The sequence below is a fragment of the Typopeltis vanoorti genome, chromosome 15 (assembly GCF_054136105.1).
Source record: "Typopeltis vanoorti isolate ZY-2024b chromosome 15, IOZ_Tvanoo_1.0, whole genome shotgun sequence".
Taxonomy (NCBI): domain Eukaryota; kingdom Metazoa; phylum Arthropoda; class Arachnida; order Uropygi; family Thelyphonidae; genus Typopeltis; species Typopeltis vanoorti.
Window position 1 is genome coordinate 44,347,839 of NC_143563.1, and position 16,181 is coordinate 44,364,019.

The following is a 16,181-nucleotide window of genomic DNA, read 5'->3' on the forward strand; positions in this document are numbered from 1 at the left end:
TTTATTTTTTTTTCCATGAAGTATTTCATGTTGCAGTATTGAAACCCAAATCTGTGACTTCATTTTGCCATTTCATATAAATAAAGAATAAATAAAAAATTTAAAAAAATAAAAAGAAGTAAATAATACTGTTTTTGTCTTTGAACAGGTGCTTCTGAAACCAGGCTATTTCAGAAAATATTTATTTTCTGGTTATATTTACATATTATAATATATGTATGCTATGATATATTTTCTGGTTATCAAAATTTGTCCCACATTATTCATAAAAAGTTACCGTTTTGAGTTTAACTTCCTTTTCCCCAGAAAAAGGAGGAGAAGAAAGAAAGAAAAAGCTAAAAGTATAAAATGATTTTCAAAAACAAATTTTTCAAACATTAAATTGTTTCTGCTAGTTGAATGTCAGTGTAGAGTGACTTAAATATCTTAACCAAATTATAATTGTAACATAATTAGAGAATTCAAACAGCATCAATAATGGTGCATGAAGAACTTTTTTTTATGTGTAGTTGTGAGGAATGCAGGTGAACATGATACTATTAGGATCTAAAATAGGAAAAAAAAAAATACAATTAAGTTCTCCAAATTTTGGTCATATATAATGTCATTTGAGGTTGAGATTAGGTTGATAAAGGACTCAGCACTTTCTTTAAAAAGATGCTCAAATTTGTGGGAGCAAGTGCACAATAATTTAGCATTATCCCAGGATCCTGTGGCCAATATTAATAATTTCATGTTCAGCAAGGTCAGATTTGACTTTTTTTTTTTCTTTTTCTTTTTTTTTGCTTCATTGTAGGAAAGTGTTCAGAAATTTGTTTGACAGAATAGCCTGTTTGAAGTAAATTAACTTGTAATTATTTGGAATGAATAGATTCCATTGTAATTGCAAATCAGTTGTATGTCCAGAGTTCTACACCCTTTAGTAAATGGCACGAAATAAGCAATTTGATTAATAGGTTTAAATGTGGTTGAAAGATGAAAAATTTCCTAATTTCCTAAAAATTTCCAAGTCTTGTGGTGTTTTGTGTGTGGATTACAAAAAAAAAAAAAAAAAGTCTTGGTCTTCCACCACCAGAATGCAAATGTAGTGTAGAGGAAGGATGTATTTTCTGTGTTCTACTAGATGGATATTGGCAGTTCGTCTCTTTTGAAGTATTTAAGCTTGCAAGAGCAAGGGATTCTTAGATCCTTGGAATATTATACTTTAAATAATGCACACTTTTTTTAGGTGTCTCCTAGATATAGGAGGGTGGCAATGAATTTTGAGGTAGGGGAATCAGATGGGCAGAGAGCACTCTGTTTTTGTTAAGAGAAGAAGCAGGTATCTAAAAATGTGGACAGGCTCCATCTGCTACCACATAGGCTCATGTGGTAGCAGATGGTTTCTAGCTCTGTTTGTTAAGGTTTTGATAACACTATACTGCTGCAAAGGGTGGTGAATGTACCTTCCAGTCTGGGTGGGTTTTCTGTAGACTTAAAATAATCCAGTTGTTAGCTGGATGACTAGTGTCAAGGAAGTGCAGACAGTTATTGTTTTTCTTTTCATTAGTGAAATGGATCTCTGGGTTTTGGCTATTGAGGTTTGCTAAAAACATTTTTAACATATCTCTGCCAAATGGAGAACATGTCATCAACTTAGTATAGTCAAAGGTATCTTTAAAAGGTATTTTTTAAAACATGGCCCTAAACTGTTTAGGGCCATGTTTTAAAAAATGTCCCGTGTAAAGATTGAGGGGTGGGGGATATCCTTTGCTCCTGCAAGCTTAAGTACTTCAAACAAATGTGAAGAACTACCAGTGTCCATCTAGAACAGGGGTCGGGAACTTTTTTGAACCAAAGGGTCATTCCACCAAAAAAAATTGATTAAAACAAAATTTTGGGAGCCGTAACTTCAATTCGATTTTTCCTGGTGACTCGAAGTTGCAGTTAGTTCAAACTTGGGTAAATTTGATTTTAATTCAGTACTTCCAGATATCAAATACCACTTTTATGTTTGCATATAAATTTTTTATATGTTCAATAAATAAAACAACATTAAGTTTGATCAAGTTTTTAATCACAAAACATGTTTAAGTATAATATTGCAAAAAAGTCAGAATTTATATTGCAAAAGAATTAGTCCGAACAAAAATACAATATTATGTATTTTAATAGATATTTAAGCATACTTAGTCATGGGTAACAAATTTCATGCGTAACACATATCACATGCATAGTATCTAGCACCACGAACAGGCCATATCACAAACAATATTTAGTTGTTTGTATTAATTATGTATATTTTAATTCAACATAAAAGAGCCACATGCTGTTCCGGAGCCACCGGTTCCCGACCCCTGATCTAGAACAAGGTTTCTCAACTGGAGTTTCTTGTGGAACCCTATGGTTCCACTAGATTCTTGCTAGTGGGTTCCATGAAAGATTGTGAATTGGGGGAAGTATATTGTATAATATATGAATAAACAGGAAGATATAATAATTTTTATATAGGGATTCTGCAACACTTAAAATTATTTCAAGGGTTCCTACAGAGTAAAAAAGATTGAGGAAGGCTGGTCTTGAAGAACACGGAAAAATGTCCATCTACATTAGTCATTCCAGAGTGGCAGACTATACCAGATCTAATGAAACTTCCCTCCCATGAAACAGATTTAAATTAGTGAGACTATTTTCTGAATCTGCCACAATACTACAACATTCTCCAAATAAACAAATTCAGTTGCACCATATTGCCAGAAATCTGTGAGATTGTTATTTTGAGACCTTCAGCAAGTGTCCATCACCACATCCATAGCAGGTGCCAGTTAGGACTTTAGGATCTTGCCTTTTATAATCAGTTTGTATATGCCTTCCTACTAGCATGCCTACATGCACATACCCAATATATTTCTTTCTGCCTATGAAGATACCTTTGGTAACCAAGATTAAATGTGATTATTATATGGTCTTTCCATGAAGTCCAGAAACTCATTGTGGAGACCCACGCTAATTTTTATACACACAAAACCTATCATACCTCTCCTTACTTATTCACTGTCAGAGCACTCACAACTAATTATGGCAATCCATTCCATTCATTTACCATGCAAAATGCTTTCCATGCAAAAAATCTAGCCCACACATCCTTACTAACTGCACTCGTACATGACTTCCATGGATGATCTCCAGTTCTCCAACTATTTGTTATGCACTTCCAAATCAAAAAATCAGAATAATCGAAGAAAACGTGTTAAAATGACTTGCAATTCTAATTTATTGCATAGAAAATAATTATTACCAAATATGAATTAGCATCATCTAAATCTACATTTTGTAGATTTAGATGATGTAAACACATAAAAATCTAATATAAATTATAAGAAAACTGTTATTTGAAAATATTCACAAAGTTAGAATAATTTTTAATGTGGTTCAAAATATTAGAATATTCAATTTTTCTGATTGGTTTTGAGGAGAGCATAGAAATTGCATATATTACAGTAGCTGTGGGACTGACTTGTGTGTGAGGAATTGTTTGCATGTGGATTTCAGTTAATCATTTGCTAAACATGGGTCATGTAAGTGACATATTGGAAGCTAAGAAGTTTCATATGGTGTCTCTACACAAAGAAGGCCAAACTCAACAGTTTATAGCTAAGGAATTGAAATGTTCTCAAGTAAGCGTGATTAGAGTATCGAGATAGTATTCTAATAACTGTATTTTTCAAACTAATCGCTGCAATAGGGTTGAAAGGTAATAACTATATTGAGATGAGAGGAGATTGAAGAATATCGTGAAGAAAAACCGCTTCTGAAGTGTAAGGTATTTTCACAAGAAAGAACTAGGTGTGAATGTTTTTAAATTTAAATTGTGTGTGTGCCTATGATGAAGCCCTTATGACTTCCAAGTAAAAAGCAGCTGGAATGCAATGGTGTCAGCAAAGACTGTTGTGGGGTTGAGAGAACTGGAAAAAGGTACTTTTTAGCGATGCAAGTATGTTTTGCATGCCCCATGCTCATCAACGAATGTGTTTGGTGTCTTAAGCAAGAAGAATTTAATAAAGAATGCATGAAACAATAATGAAGGGGATACAAATCCTTAGATGTTTATCTGCCAGTAAGCAAAACTCTAAGAACTAGGATCTATGAGATCTTAGTCCTAGTTCTTAGAGTTTCACTTACTGGCAGATAAACATCAAAGGATTTGTATCCCCTTCATTATTATTAAGATTGCCAGAAAAATAGCCTTTTGGCTTTTATTCTATGTTATAATGCATGAAACGTTTGGTGAAATTTGCAACCTCTGTCATAGTAAGGACTTGTATGACTGCAGAGGGTCCAGGTAGGCTGTGTATTGTGTATGAAAAGGTAAATTGCAAAGTGTACCAAGAAATTGAGCCCTTTATGCTACTGGCATTGTAAGATTTATGTGATGATTTCCTTTTTCATCAAGATTCAGTTTTTTGTCACACTCCCAAAACCATTACTAGATGGCTCAAAGAAAGGCAAATCAATGTAATTCCTTGGCCGGCAAACTCACCAGATTTAAACCCCATTAAGAATTTGTGGGGAATTATGAAGAAACATCTTCAAGAAGTTGCTCCAAGAGACAAAAATGATTGTTTCTAGTCCGCAGACCATTGGACATTTTTTTTGATAATAAAAAGGATTGTGAACCACTAGTAAATAATTACTAGTAAAATAGCTCAAGTAATCCTTTGAGGTATTTTACCAACTTTTGCAATATGACATAACTTCAACTCCCTGACCACCATTATCTCCAAGTCCCTAGCCTTATCAATTTCTTGCAATCCAGTTACTATGATACACAGCTTGTAACCTTTTCAACCCAAAGTGCATAACCGTACATTTAGCAACATTAAATCAACAATCATTATCCTTTGCCCACAATGCCAATTTTAAATCATCTTGCAGGATATCTACATCACCTTTATCAACTATTGCCTCCCCAGTTATGCATCATCAGCAAACAACTGAATATCCCTTTTTCTTATTTCATTTTTTCTTATATCATTGATTTATAAATTAAAGAATCGTGGCCCTAGTACGTTCACTTTGCAACCATATGCCTGGGGAAGGAGTGTCCTAGGTTCAATTCCTGTCAGAGACATGAGAAGCTCAAGGATCTTCCTCAGCCATAGCCAAGTTAGCCGGCCTTGGGCCTGGGCAGTAGGGTTTTTCCCTCCAGTTTAGCTGTGGTTTTTTTCATCCTGCAAGCAGGCAAACTGGCCCCGTGAATACACACGGACTACAGTAATGAATACCTCCAATAGGGATGCAGCAGAGGAGTGGCATGCCGGCTGCATTATTTTGCTGTGACTCCTCATTAGGAGGAGACCCAACCTGTCTGAAGCAGATGGAAAGGAGATAGATAGGCCCTAGTACAGAACCCTGAGGAACTCCACTAGTCACCCTTGTTCTCCTAGATTCCACTCCACCATATATTATTCTCTGGTGTCCGTCAGCTATCTCTTTATTCATGCTACTAGCTTCATATTCCTTCTCATTTGCTCCAACTTTTGAATTGTTTTCCATGTGTTATTCTGTCCAATGGTTTTGTGAAGTTCAGTAGTATCATGGTATAGCCATTTTCTTTATCCAATACCTAGTAATCTAAATAGCTAGATAAATTTAGTTATTAGCTTTAGGCATCTGCTTTTTTTTTTTTTTTCACTATACATCAACCTGAGTGATCAACATTCAAGCAAGCAATGCCAACTTACAACATCTATTTTGGATCTTGATACTATTATAGTCTGCTCAGTTAGCCGAGTGACTATGCGCTTTGCAACCATATGCCTGGGAAAGGAGTGTCCTGGGTTCGATTACCATCATCGACGTGAGGAGCTTAAAGATCTTTCTCAGACATAGCCAAGTTAGCTGGTCTTCGGCATGGACTGCAGGGTTTTTCTCTCCAATTTATCTGGGGTTTTTCCTCCTGCAAGCAGGCAAACCGGCCCTGTGAACACATGTAGCTACAGACATAGGACACACCAAGAGGCATAGAGCTAGCCACCTTATCCTCATGATGGGTACGGCTTAGAAAGGGCTAAAGATAGCTCCGTAACAAGCCACTAGGCCTAATACCTGAAGGGAAGAAGAAGAAGAATACTATTATATTTTCTTGACTTCTTCATGACTGCACCTGAAAAAAAAAAAAGCATTCTCCATGTTCCTATACTGTTCGATTTTTTTATAAGAATTAGTTTGTTTCATTGTGTTAGTTGCATGTGATAGAGTTAGGGGTATGTAATGAGAATTCCCATAATTTGTTTCAATCACTGTTGGTTGATTTGTAATGAAAGTTCTGGGAACCAACATCTGTACACAGATTTCATTACACTCCATTGGTAGATTTAGAGAGTGAAAAATATTGAGAAGCAATAATTGTTGATAGAATATGAGAATGTATTATAGGGTATGCTTGTGATACAGGCTGGGGAAAACATTCCTAAAAGATGATTGCAGAAAAGAATTTCATTACATAGCAAGAAAGAAATAATGGTGTGTGTGTGTGGGGGGGGGGGAATTGACATAACTTAACTCAAGTGAAGTTAAAAAGGTGTATTCAAGAAGGGAATAAGTAAGTTTTACTCATAACGAGTGATAAATTAATGTCATGTATCGATGAGTATTTTAACAGTGAATGAGTCATAAGCTGGACTCTTTCAATTCTTGAACTTATGCATCACTGCTTGTTAAATTTTGTATTCTGATCAAATACATTTATTTGTATACCTAATGAGTAACAACAACAAAAAAAAAACTGCAATTCTTTATTTTTAGCCATACTTGATGATTAAATATTAAAAAAAAATTTGCTTTCAAATCACTTGGGAAAACTTTCCAGGTTGAGATATTTAAAATATCTAGTTCTGATAACAGTAATAACATCTCTAATAAGATTATCAAACATCAATTCTTTTGCTATAAATCATTGAAACTGCTTATGTGCCTATTATGTACTTTTTTTGTGTGTGCTGGCATCTTGTAACAGTTGTAACTGTGCCATCACTTGTATTTAACGTGTTGTTGACTCTGAAGGTCATGGGCTTAGTGTTATTAATAGTTTCCTGAGATGCTGCTGACACAGCTGATAACCTTATTGTTATTTACAGGAAATGAGTGATGAAAATGTACTTACATTTTGTTTTTCTTGTTTTGCATTACTTTTCAGTTACATATTTATCTATATATACTACAAAAATTTTGGATTTTATAATTAGCTGAAATGGTGTGGATTTCACAAAACAATAGTTAACTTTATTAAATGATTGAGTTCACTGCATGGTAAGGGTAAAAAGGGGATTAGATATTTTGGATAACTAATCAAGTCACTTTTTGTGGAATATGGTTAATATAGCAAATTAATGTTAGGAAAAAAAGGAAGCTATTCTCTCCTCTCTTGGCTTGTTTTAATTTAAACTGGTTTGATTTTAGCCTTCCAATAGGAAGCCAAAGTCAATCAACATTGGCAGCAGCAATAACTCTTAATTTGGGAGTGGATTATATTAGTTAATTTTCAAGTTCTTGGGGATCAACTGAGCACCATGGGGAAAAAAAATCCATCCCCCAAACCAATAATTGTGCCACATACTGGCTACTACTATGGCAACAATTGAAATATTTAAATCATCTTCCTAAATTCTCAGCCTTAAATAGGATGACATGACTTTTTCATAGGATCTTTGGTATCTCAGTCAGTATGATTCCCCCTTGACATAAAGGAATCATATTGACACATTTCCCTTTGGATGGAAAAATAGGAGTTTGAATTCATCTAAGGCATAAAGAACTTCTCTAAGTGCTGTTCTCATACAAGGCGGAGTTTTTTCCCTCCTTTAAACTCAGATTTTTTACTCCACAAAACATACTGTCCAGGAGATCACATGCAATTTACAGACTCATTACACTGGTTCATAGTCTTAGTCACTTCAGCCACTTAGTCACTTAACCCCCCCCCCCCCCCAAAAAAAGTTTTTTATATTCAAAAGGTGGGTCATTAAAAAATAAAAAAAAATACATTTACACAAGCAAAATATTAACATTGACAAAACAATAAAAACAAGTTCTTGCTTGGAGGAATGATGGAGAGTGATGATAATGAAGTGAGGTGAAAATACAGAAGAGATGATAGTGATGGTTGATACAAATGACATAAGAGCTAGTGTAAATTGTGTGGCAAGAGATAGTGAGATTGTTACTAGGGATTGTACACTAAAAATGTGTGAGATGGAAGATGGTGAGTCCATTCCCTCAGTTAAGAGTAGTGATATAATAAATCAGTTGATAGCACAAGTAGGAAGAGAGGTGTGGAATATATGGCTATGTTTGCAAGAGATAAGTTACTTTTGAATGCAGAAGGATGCAGGTGTTTGATGTTATTTTCTAGGCAGGTATGTTTGTTAGGGCAGGGAAACTAGAATTGCAAGGTAGCATGGATCTCCTCATGTAGGATAGTGGCTTGAGAAATGAGAAGATGTATGCTATATTGTAGAGTAATAATAGGTGTGTGAATACCAAGAGTGTACTGGTTTTTCTGTTATCCAAATACCAGAAGACCAGGAATAAAGCAAATGAGTGTTTGACATTGATTCACTCAGTCTCTCTGAAAAGTGTTGGTATCAGTGAAACCTGGTTAACACTGAGGAGGATGTATTGTTGTATATTGCAGAGAGCAGTATCACAGGATAGGAAGGTTACAAGTGGAGTTCCATTGGTACAGTACTAGGACCATTCCTGTTCAATCTTTCTCAATGATATTGTCACTGGACTGCAGAGATATCCAGTTGTTTGCAGATACCAAGCTTGGGAGAGTTATTAGTGATAGTGCTGATGTTTTAGGTCTTGAGGAGGATTTGAATAAGCTGGAAAGATGGGACAAATGAATGGGGAATGCCAGTTTAATGTAGTTAAATGTAAGGGTTCCACAGATGAAATGCCTGATACTCACTTAGTGGTTATATTGGAAGAACTGGAAGCAAGGGATTTCAGGGGAAATACTGTAGATTTGAAGCTTAGAGAACATACTGGAAAGGGTGTGAAGATGACCCAGAGAATTGCTGCAATATTGAGGAACACATTGACCAATAGAGATAATTGATTCCATTTTGTAATGCTCTGATCATACCACATCTGGATTACTATGCTCAGATCTGTTCATTCAGATTTGAAAGGGATGAAGTAATGTTGGAGAGAGAGAGAGAGAGTGAAGGACAGATATAACGAAAATGATATTAGGACTGTGCAATGTTGGTTATGAGGATAGACTGAAGGCATGCAAACTATAGAGTTCAGTGGATAAAGATGGACATCTATGATTCAGACATCTGAATTAAGATATTGACTGGATTTCACAATAGAGAAATTTTTTGTATGGTAGGGAAAGGAACAATAACAAATGGGCCATACCTGGAAGTTGCAAAACGAAGTAAATTTTTAGCATGGAGAGTAGTAGGAGCATGAAATGCATTGCCTGAGAGGGTGGTGAAAGTGCAGGCTGATGAGTTTAAGGAATGTATGATACTGTATTGTCTAAAGTGGATCTCTGATGATTTATAATCACATGGAGGGAAGTAATATGTTCAACAGTGGTAATTACATATTATTCCCAAATGTCTTATCAATCGCTATATTCCTTCAATGTCCATGTGTACATTGTAATAACTGCATTCTGAATTTATTAGTTTCCTGGAATTTGCAACAGAGCAATGACAAATCTGTACTTTTGCTTCTTCAGTTTATTTTTATATTTGTGTTTAATAAACATTGCTTTATTAGCAAAATATTTGTTGGTCCCTTTCTTCGTCATCAAATTCCTGCCATGTACCCCCAAGGGGTGTACAGGATATGATAGTACTACATGAAAAATTTACATCATTACTAACTTCCTATCTACAATTTTCCTCCAAATCAGTCTGTTAAATGTCAAGACTCCAATATTATGGTCTTACATTTCTGTCTTCTAAGGCACTTTGTACCGTATCAATCCGCCTATATTTCAGTATTCCTCTGGGTTGTTTTCCTGTCAACATGGCAGAGACCACTTGCTTTGCTAATCTTTCCTCGCCCATTCTGTTTAAGTGACCATACCACCTGAGATTAGATCTGGTAATGCATTCCTGGATGCTGACAATGTCAAGTTCTTTCTTAATATCCTTGTTTTTAATATAGTATTGCCAATGATGCCATCTGTTCATGCCTCTAATCTTTCTCAGGACTCTCATATCTGCAATCTCTAGTCTTTGGTCAAGTGTTTTACTTCTGACCCAGCTCTCAGATCCATAATTTAAAACTGGTTTGAACACTTGCTTGTCTAATTCAGTGTTCCGACTAATTTCTCTCTTATTCCATATAAATTTATTCAGTTGACTTCCTATTGTACCAGCTTTGTTGATTCTGTTGTCTATTTCCATATTTAATTTTCTATCTTCACTAAAAATCATGCCTAAGTAGCTCAAATGTTTTACTTGTTCCACAGGTTCTCCATTCACAACACAGTTGACATTTTCAACGATTCTACCTATTTTCATTGTCTTTGTCTTTTTATTACTGACCTTCATACCATATCTATTACAACAGTTATTCCATTTTATCAGGGAATCTTGCAAACTTGTAGCAGATTTATTTAGCAGTATAACATCTGCATAAAGCACAGAACATACATTAATATCTCCAATTCTGATATCATGTTTAATACCACTTTCCTTCATAATGTGATCCATATAGATAATGAATAACAGAGGGGATAATGTACATCTTTGTGTCACACCAGATTTAACATTAAACCATCTTCCTGTACTTCAATTCTAACTGCCGACTTGCAACTCAAATAAAGATTAAATATTGCTTGATATAATGCCCCATTGACATGATATAACTGTAGCGTATTAAATAGCTTCTCTCTTGGCACCTTGTCATATGCCTTTTCCAGATCGAAAAACTTAAATACAGATCTTTGTTATATTCCCATGCTTTCTAAACTATTTGTCGTAAAGTGAAGATCTGACCCTGACAGCCTCTATTTGGCCTGAATCCAGCTTATCCTTCACCAAGCTTTTCTTCCACAATTCTTCTCAACCATTTCTCAGGTTTTACTGGCATAAATCTTGCCAGGAACACTCAGTAGGGAAATATCTCTGTAATTCTCACATTCAGTTTTATTTCCCTTTTTTATATATGGGTACTGTGAGAGCTCTACTCCAATCATCATGAATTCGTCCCTCTGTCTAGGCCTTCTGAACTATGCAGTGCAGCCACTGTAAGACTTTTATACCTCCATACCTCAGCATTTCTGGTCGAATATCATCTACTCCTGCTGCCTTTCCACATTTCAAGCCTTGGATGGCTTTTTCTACTTAAAGTATGGATATGTATTCCTGACTGTATGGCAGTTGAGTGTTTTTTACCCTGTGCTATCACTGCTTGTTTCATTTAGCAATTTTTCAAAATAATTACTCCATACTTCAAGGATATCTTTTTCTCCCTTTTTCACGTCACCTTTGTCATCTCTAACTCCTTTTACAGCACTCTTTCCTCCATTTCTAAGCTTCTTCAACAACCTCCAGAATATCTTAATACCTTCTTGATATTTATTTTCTGTGTTCTTGGCAAAGTCCTTCCATGACTTTTGTTTAGCTAGTTTTACAGTGTTTAGCTTTCTTACATTTGTCTCTGTATTCTCTAAGAGCACAAGGTTACTTATTTGCCAGGAACTTTTGATATGCTTTCTTCTTTTCCTTCACTGCCTCTTTAATTTCCTGTGTTCTAATTTTTCCATCCTTGCAGACAACCTCACCACATGCCTCTCTGGCTGAATCAATCAGGGTTTTCTTCAAGGTTTGCTACTAAATCTCCAAGGTTTGGTTGCTGTTCTCAAACTCTTTCATTTTTTTCTTTAATAATCTTTGTGTATTTTAGTCTACAGTTCACATCTGAGAACTGCTAAACTTTTATTTGCTTTTAAACTTTCTTACATTTTATTATTTTCAATATGAAATTCAATTTTATCCTACTTGAGACTAAATAGTGATCACTTCCAATTTCAAATCCTCTGTACACTGGTGTCCTGCACCAGGGAGAAAGCATCACTATCAACAATAACATAGTCAATGAGACTTTTCTTATTCCTTGCTTCTTCTCTCCATGTGAATTTGTTCACATTTTTATGTTAGAACATGGTATTATTAATAACCAGTCCATGTCCTGGGCAGAAATCCAACAGGTATTTGCCATTATTATTAGCTTTGCTCTTTTCTCCAAATTTTCCAAAAATATTTTTTGTCTCAATCATTTCCTACTCTGCTATTTAAATCCCCAACAAGGACCAACTTTTCCTTTTTCATTGTGTCATTTGCTTTCTCTAAAGCATTAAAAAATTCCTCCACTTCTACCTTAGTAGAATCTTTTTCTTTAATAATCTTTGTTTATTTTAGTCTACAGTTCACATCTGAGAACTGCTCAACTTTTATTTGCTTTTAAATTTTCTTACATTTTATTAGGCACAAATATGTCTCATTGTCCAATTCTCCATTCTGATATTTGCCCACATCACTCTATTTGAGACTGCTTACCATTCAAGAAGATTAGCCTCGTATTTACTGTTGAATACTATGGCTACTCCTTCTTTTCCTTGATTGTCATTGCTTGAATATAGCATTTTGTATTAATTGCTCAGAAAGATCTCAACAGTTTTTGTCTTTTTTGTTTCAGTCACCCCTATTATGTCGATCTGGTACTTATATAATTCCTCGTCTAGGTCCGTTTCTTTGTCATTCAGGCTTCTTATGTTGATATCACCAATCTTTAACTCTGGTGATATTGAGTTACAGTGTGCTTTCAGATTTGTTCCAGTAGTTGACTTTTCGCTGTTCGCTGGCAAAAACAATGGGGGCCTTGTTTAACCGGGTGATGCCCCGGCTGGCATGAAATTTTGTCATGTTGTACCATCATTTTGTATATTGATTTAAGCCAATAAGAATACAATTTGGTCAACTTAATCTCAAATTGCCAGCCTATCCTTGTTTGTTCAGTATCTAGGTAGATACCCAACAGGTGTTGGGTATCTACCTGGATACTGAACACCACGAGAAGGTGAGGATTGGACATTAGGTCAGAAGCCCTGGTCGGTTCTCTGCATTCCTTTAAAGGATATGTGGATGTCTCCTCTCATTTATACTGCTTTGACCCTTAGGCATCACGGTCCGTTTCTTTATGTTACATAATGATTTATTATGCTTAATAACTCGGAGGAGTGTTCTTTAATGTGGATGTCTCCTCTCATTTATACTACTTTGACCCTTAGGCATCACGGTCCGTTTCTTTATGTTACATAATGATTTATTATGCTTAATAACTCGGAGAAGTGTTCTTGAATCTTAGGAAAATTTATTATCCGGTGCTTGCTTAATTCAGATAATTTAATAAGCATCAGACCATGATTTTTTAGACAGTATTCTATGATATGAGTGAGAAAGATTTCTATTTTGCCAGATTACTGCAGAGGAGATTTTGCATAATGTTTGGGGGGGGGGGATATGAGGCCATCTCTGAAAGATGTATAGATTGGTTGGCAAGTGGAATGCAATGGTGCTGAGTGCGGTATGTGGTATAAGGCAGTCATAGTTAAAATGGATCTTCTATAATCTTGTTAAGGTATAACAGTTAGCAATACCTAAGTGGTAAATAAATGACATTAAGTTTTCATAGTTATTACAAAAAGTTAGTCTTCTATCCGATCTGAATGGATAATTTGTAATATTCACTTCATGCACTATATATCATAAGTTCATTATAATTTAAATTAGTGCTGATTAATCTCTAAATAAAATATTTGAGATTTATACACACGTGTGAATTTTTTTAATGCACATTCCAGAAATAATGAAAAGTTATGAAACCATCCTACATTGCCGTAGATGGGTTAAAGATACTTACATAATCTGGAAACTGGTTTAGATACCAATCATGCGACTTTAACTATCATTCTGTTTATTAACGAGGTGATGGTGTCACATGAGTGGTGAAATTCATGGTTAGAAATGTATAAAAAGTACACTGTACTATAAAAGTATTGATGCATTTGTTAAAAATCATAACTTGATGGTACATGTTATTGGAACTGCCATGTCTTGTTCTGCATATTATATTAATATTTAAAGAATCAAACTTATTTAATGTGATGATCTTGTATTTTATTAGCGAAAATCAAGAGATGCAGAAAAAAGAAAGATTGAGGGCTAGAGTAGATCCTTCTTCTACAAAACCTGTTGATGCTAGTCACAAGAAACAGCATAGTCAAATAGAGGATATTAAAAATGTGGAATCTTTGACATTAGATAGTCAACTTCCTAACCTGCATCAGAAGATCCCAGAAGAAAGGTAAACTAAGAAAACACTCATAATAGGCATTAATCTTATTAAAAAACTACAATAGTTTTATGATGGTTTCTTATTCCTTAATTGTGTGTTGACATAACCCATCATAAATAATTAAGATGAAGTTTCAAGGACCAAAAATTTTATTCTAGTTTGTATTAAATATCTATTTTTTTTTCTCCATCTTCATTGATATTTGAAATATCAGTGAAGATGGATAACAACACTAATAGTTGAAAATGTGTTCAGTAATTTTTCTTGTCATTGTTTAGGAATGATTTTAGTTGCTTTTTTTTAGTATCTTGAAGTAACCTCATAGTATATTCAACTTTTTCCTTCAAGTATTTTCATTTTTGAAGGGTTATGTGCTCAGTAGTATTGTTTTCTTATAGCATGATTAACGCTCAGGTTAGCTTTGTTATTTATAGTTGTTTGTTTACAGATGCATTTCTGAATATACTACCAAAGATATGAGCTTTTGTCTAAAGTCAGTATAATGTATTTTATCATTCCTTATTCTTTGGTATTTTTAATTTCATTAAGTCAGTCTTTCTAGAAAATTAATGTTTACTTTCTGATGTTTTAAAAAACAGGAATATGCAACTTTTCCAATACAGATTAGACAGTATCATGTTACTGTTAATTAATGAAATTAAATATTATTATTAAGAAAGACCTCCTGGGAGTCAGGAACTCATCAAGAGAGGCCATGCTATTCGCACAAGCTGTCATACCTGTTCGTGAATTCATTCACACTACTTGCGCACACAACATCCAATGACAGTCCATTCCAAATGTACAACTCTGAGAGAAATATCTAGCCCTCACCCCTCCCTTCTTGACAACATTCATTCTCAACTTCCAAGGATGACCTTGCATCCTTTACCCACCTCTCCATAAAATTAAAAATTCCATCTACTGAAATTCTGTATATACCCTTTCAGAAGTTTGAAGTCTCAGTCATATCTCCTCTCTTTCTCCTGCATGCTAGTGTCTGTTAATAATTATAATGTTAATAAATGTAAGGTTACAAATGCGCTTTGGTGTGATTAGATATCCAATGTTGTATTATATTGGTGGGATTATGCTAGAAGAAACTGATCAGGCTAGGGATCCTGGAGTTTTGGTAGACAGGAGGTTGAAGTTCAAGGTCATATAGCAAAAATTGTAAATACAACTCAGAAAATAATTGCAATGCTGAAACAAACCTTGACATGTAAAGATAAGGAAGTCATGTTTCTTCTTTACAAGGCCTTGATTACACCTCACTTGGACTATTGCATGGAGGTCTGGTTTCTGTTGCGATTTTGATATAGTGGAAAGAGAGAGAGAGAGAGAGAGAGTGTGTCAAATTCTCAATCCATCTTTATAATCAGTATTCCACAATCCTGATATCATTTTTGACACTCCTTTGTTGACACACTCTCTCTCCACTATATCAAAATCGCAACAGAAACCAGGAGACCAGACCTCCATGCAATAGTCCAAGTGAGGTGTAATCAAGGCCTTGTAAAGAAGAAACATGACCTCCTTATCTTTACATGTCAAGGTTTGTTTCAGCATTGCAATTATTTTCTGAGTTGTATTTACAATTTTTGCTATATGACCTTGAACTTCAACTTCCTGTCTACTAAAACTCCAGGATCCCTAGCCTGATCAGTTTCTTTTAGCATAATCCCACCATTTAATAATACAACATTGGATATCTAATCACACCAAAGTGCATTTGTGACCTTACATTTATTAATATTGAACTGACTATCATTTTCACGTGCCCACAATTCAAGCCTATTCAAATCATTTTG

The 16,181-nt window shown here is 34.8% G+C and overlaps 1 protein-coding gene across 1 annotated transcript in view; it reads left to right on the top strand.

Moving 5' to 3' along the window:
- LOC150098723 (SUN domain-containing ossification factor) overlaps positions 1–16,181 on the top strand; it is a 265,907-nt gene that overhangs the window by 77,594 nt on the left and 172,132 nt on the right. The window contains exon 4 of the mRNA XM_090405371.1: positions 14,200–14,379. Coding sequence (XP_090261497.1) covers positions 14,200–14,379 — 180 coding nt within the window. The remainder of the gene's footprint in view (positions 1–14,199; positions 14,380–16,181) is intronic.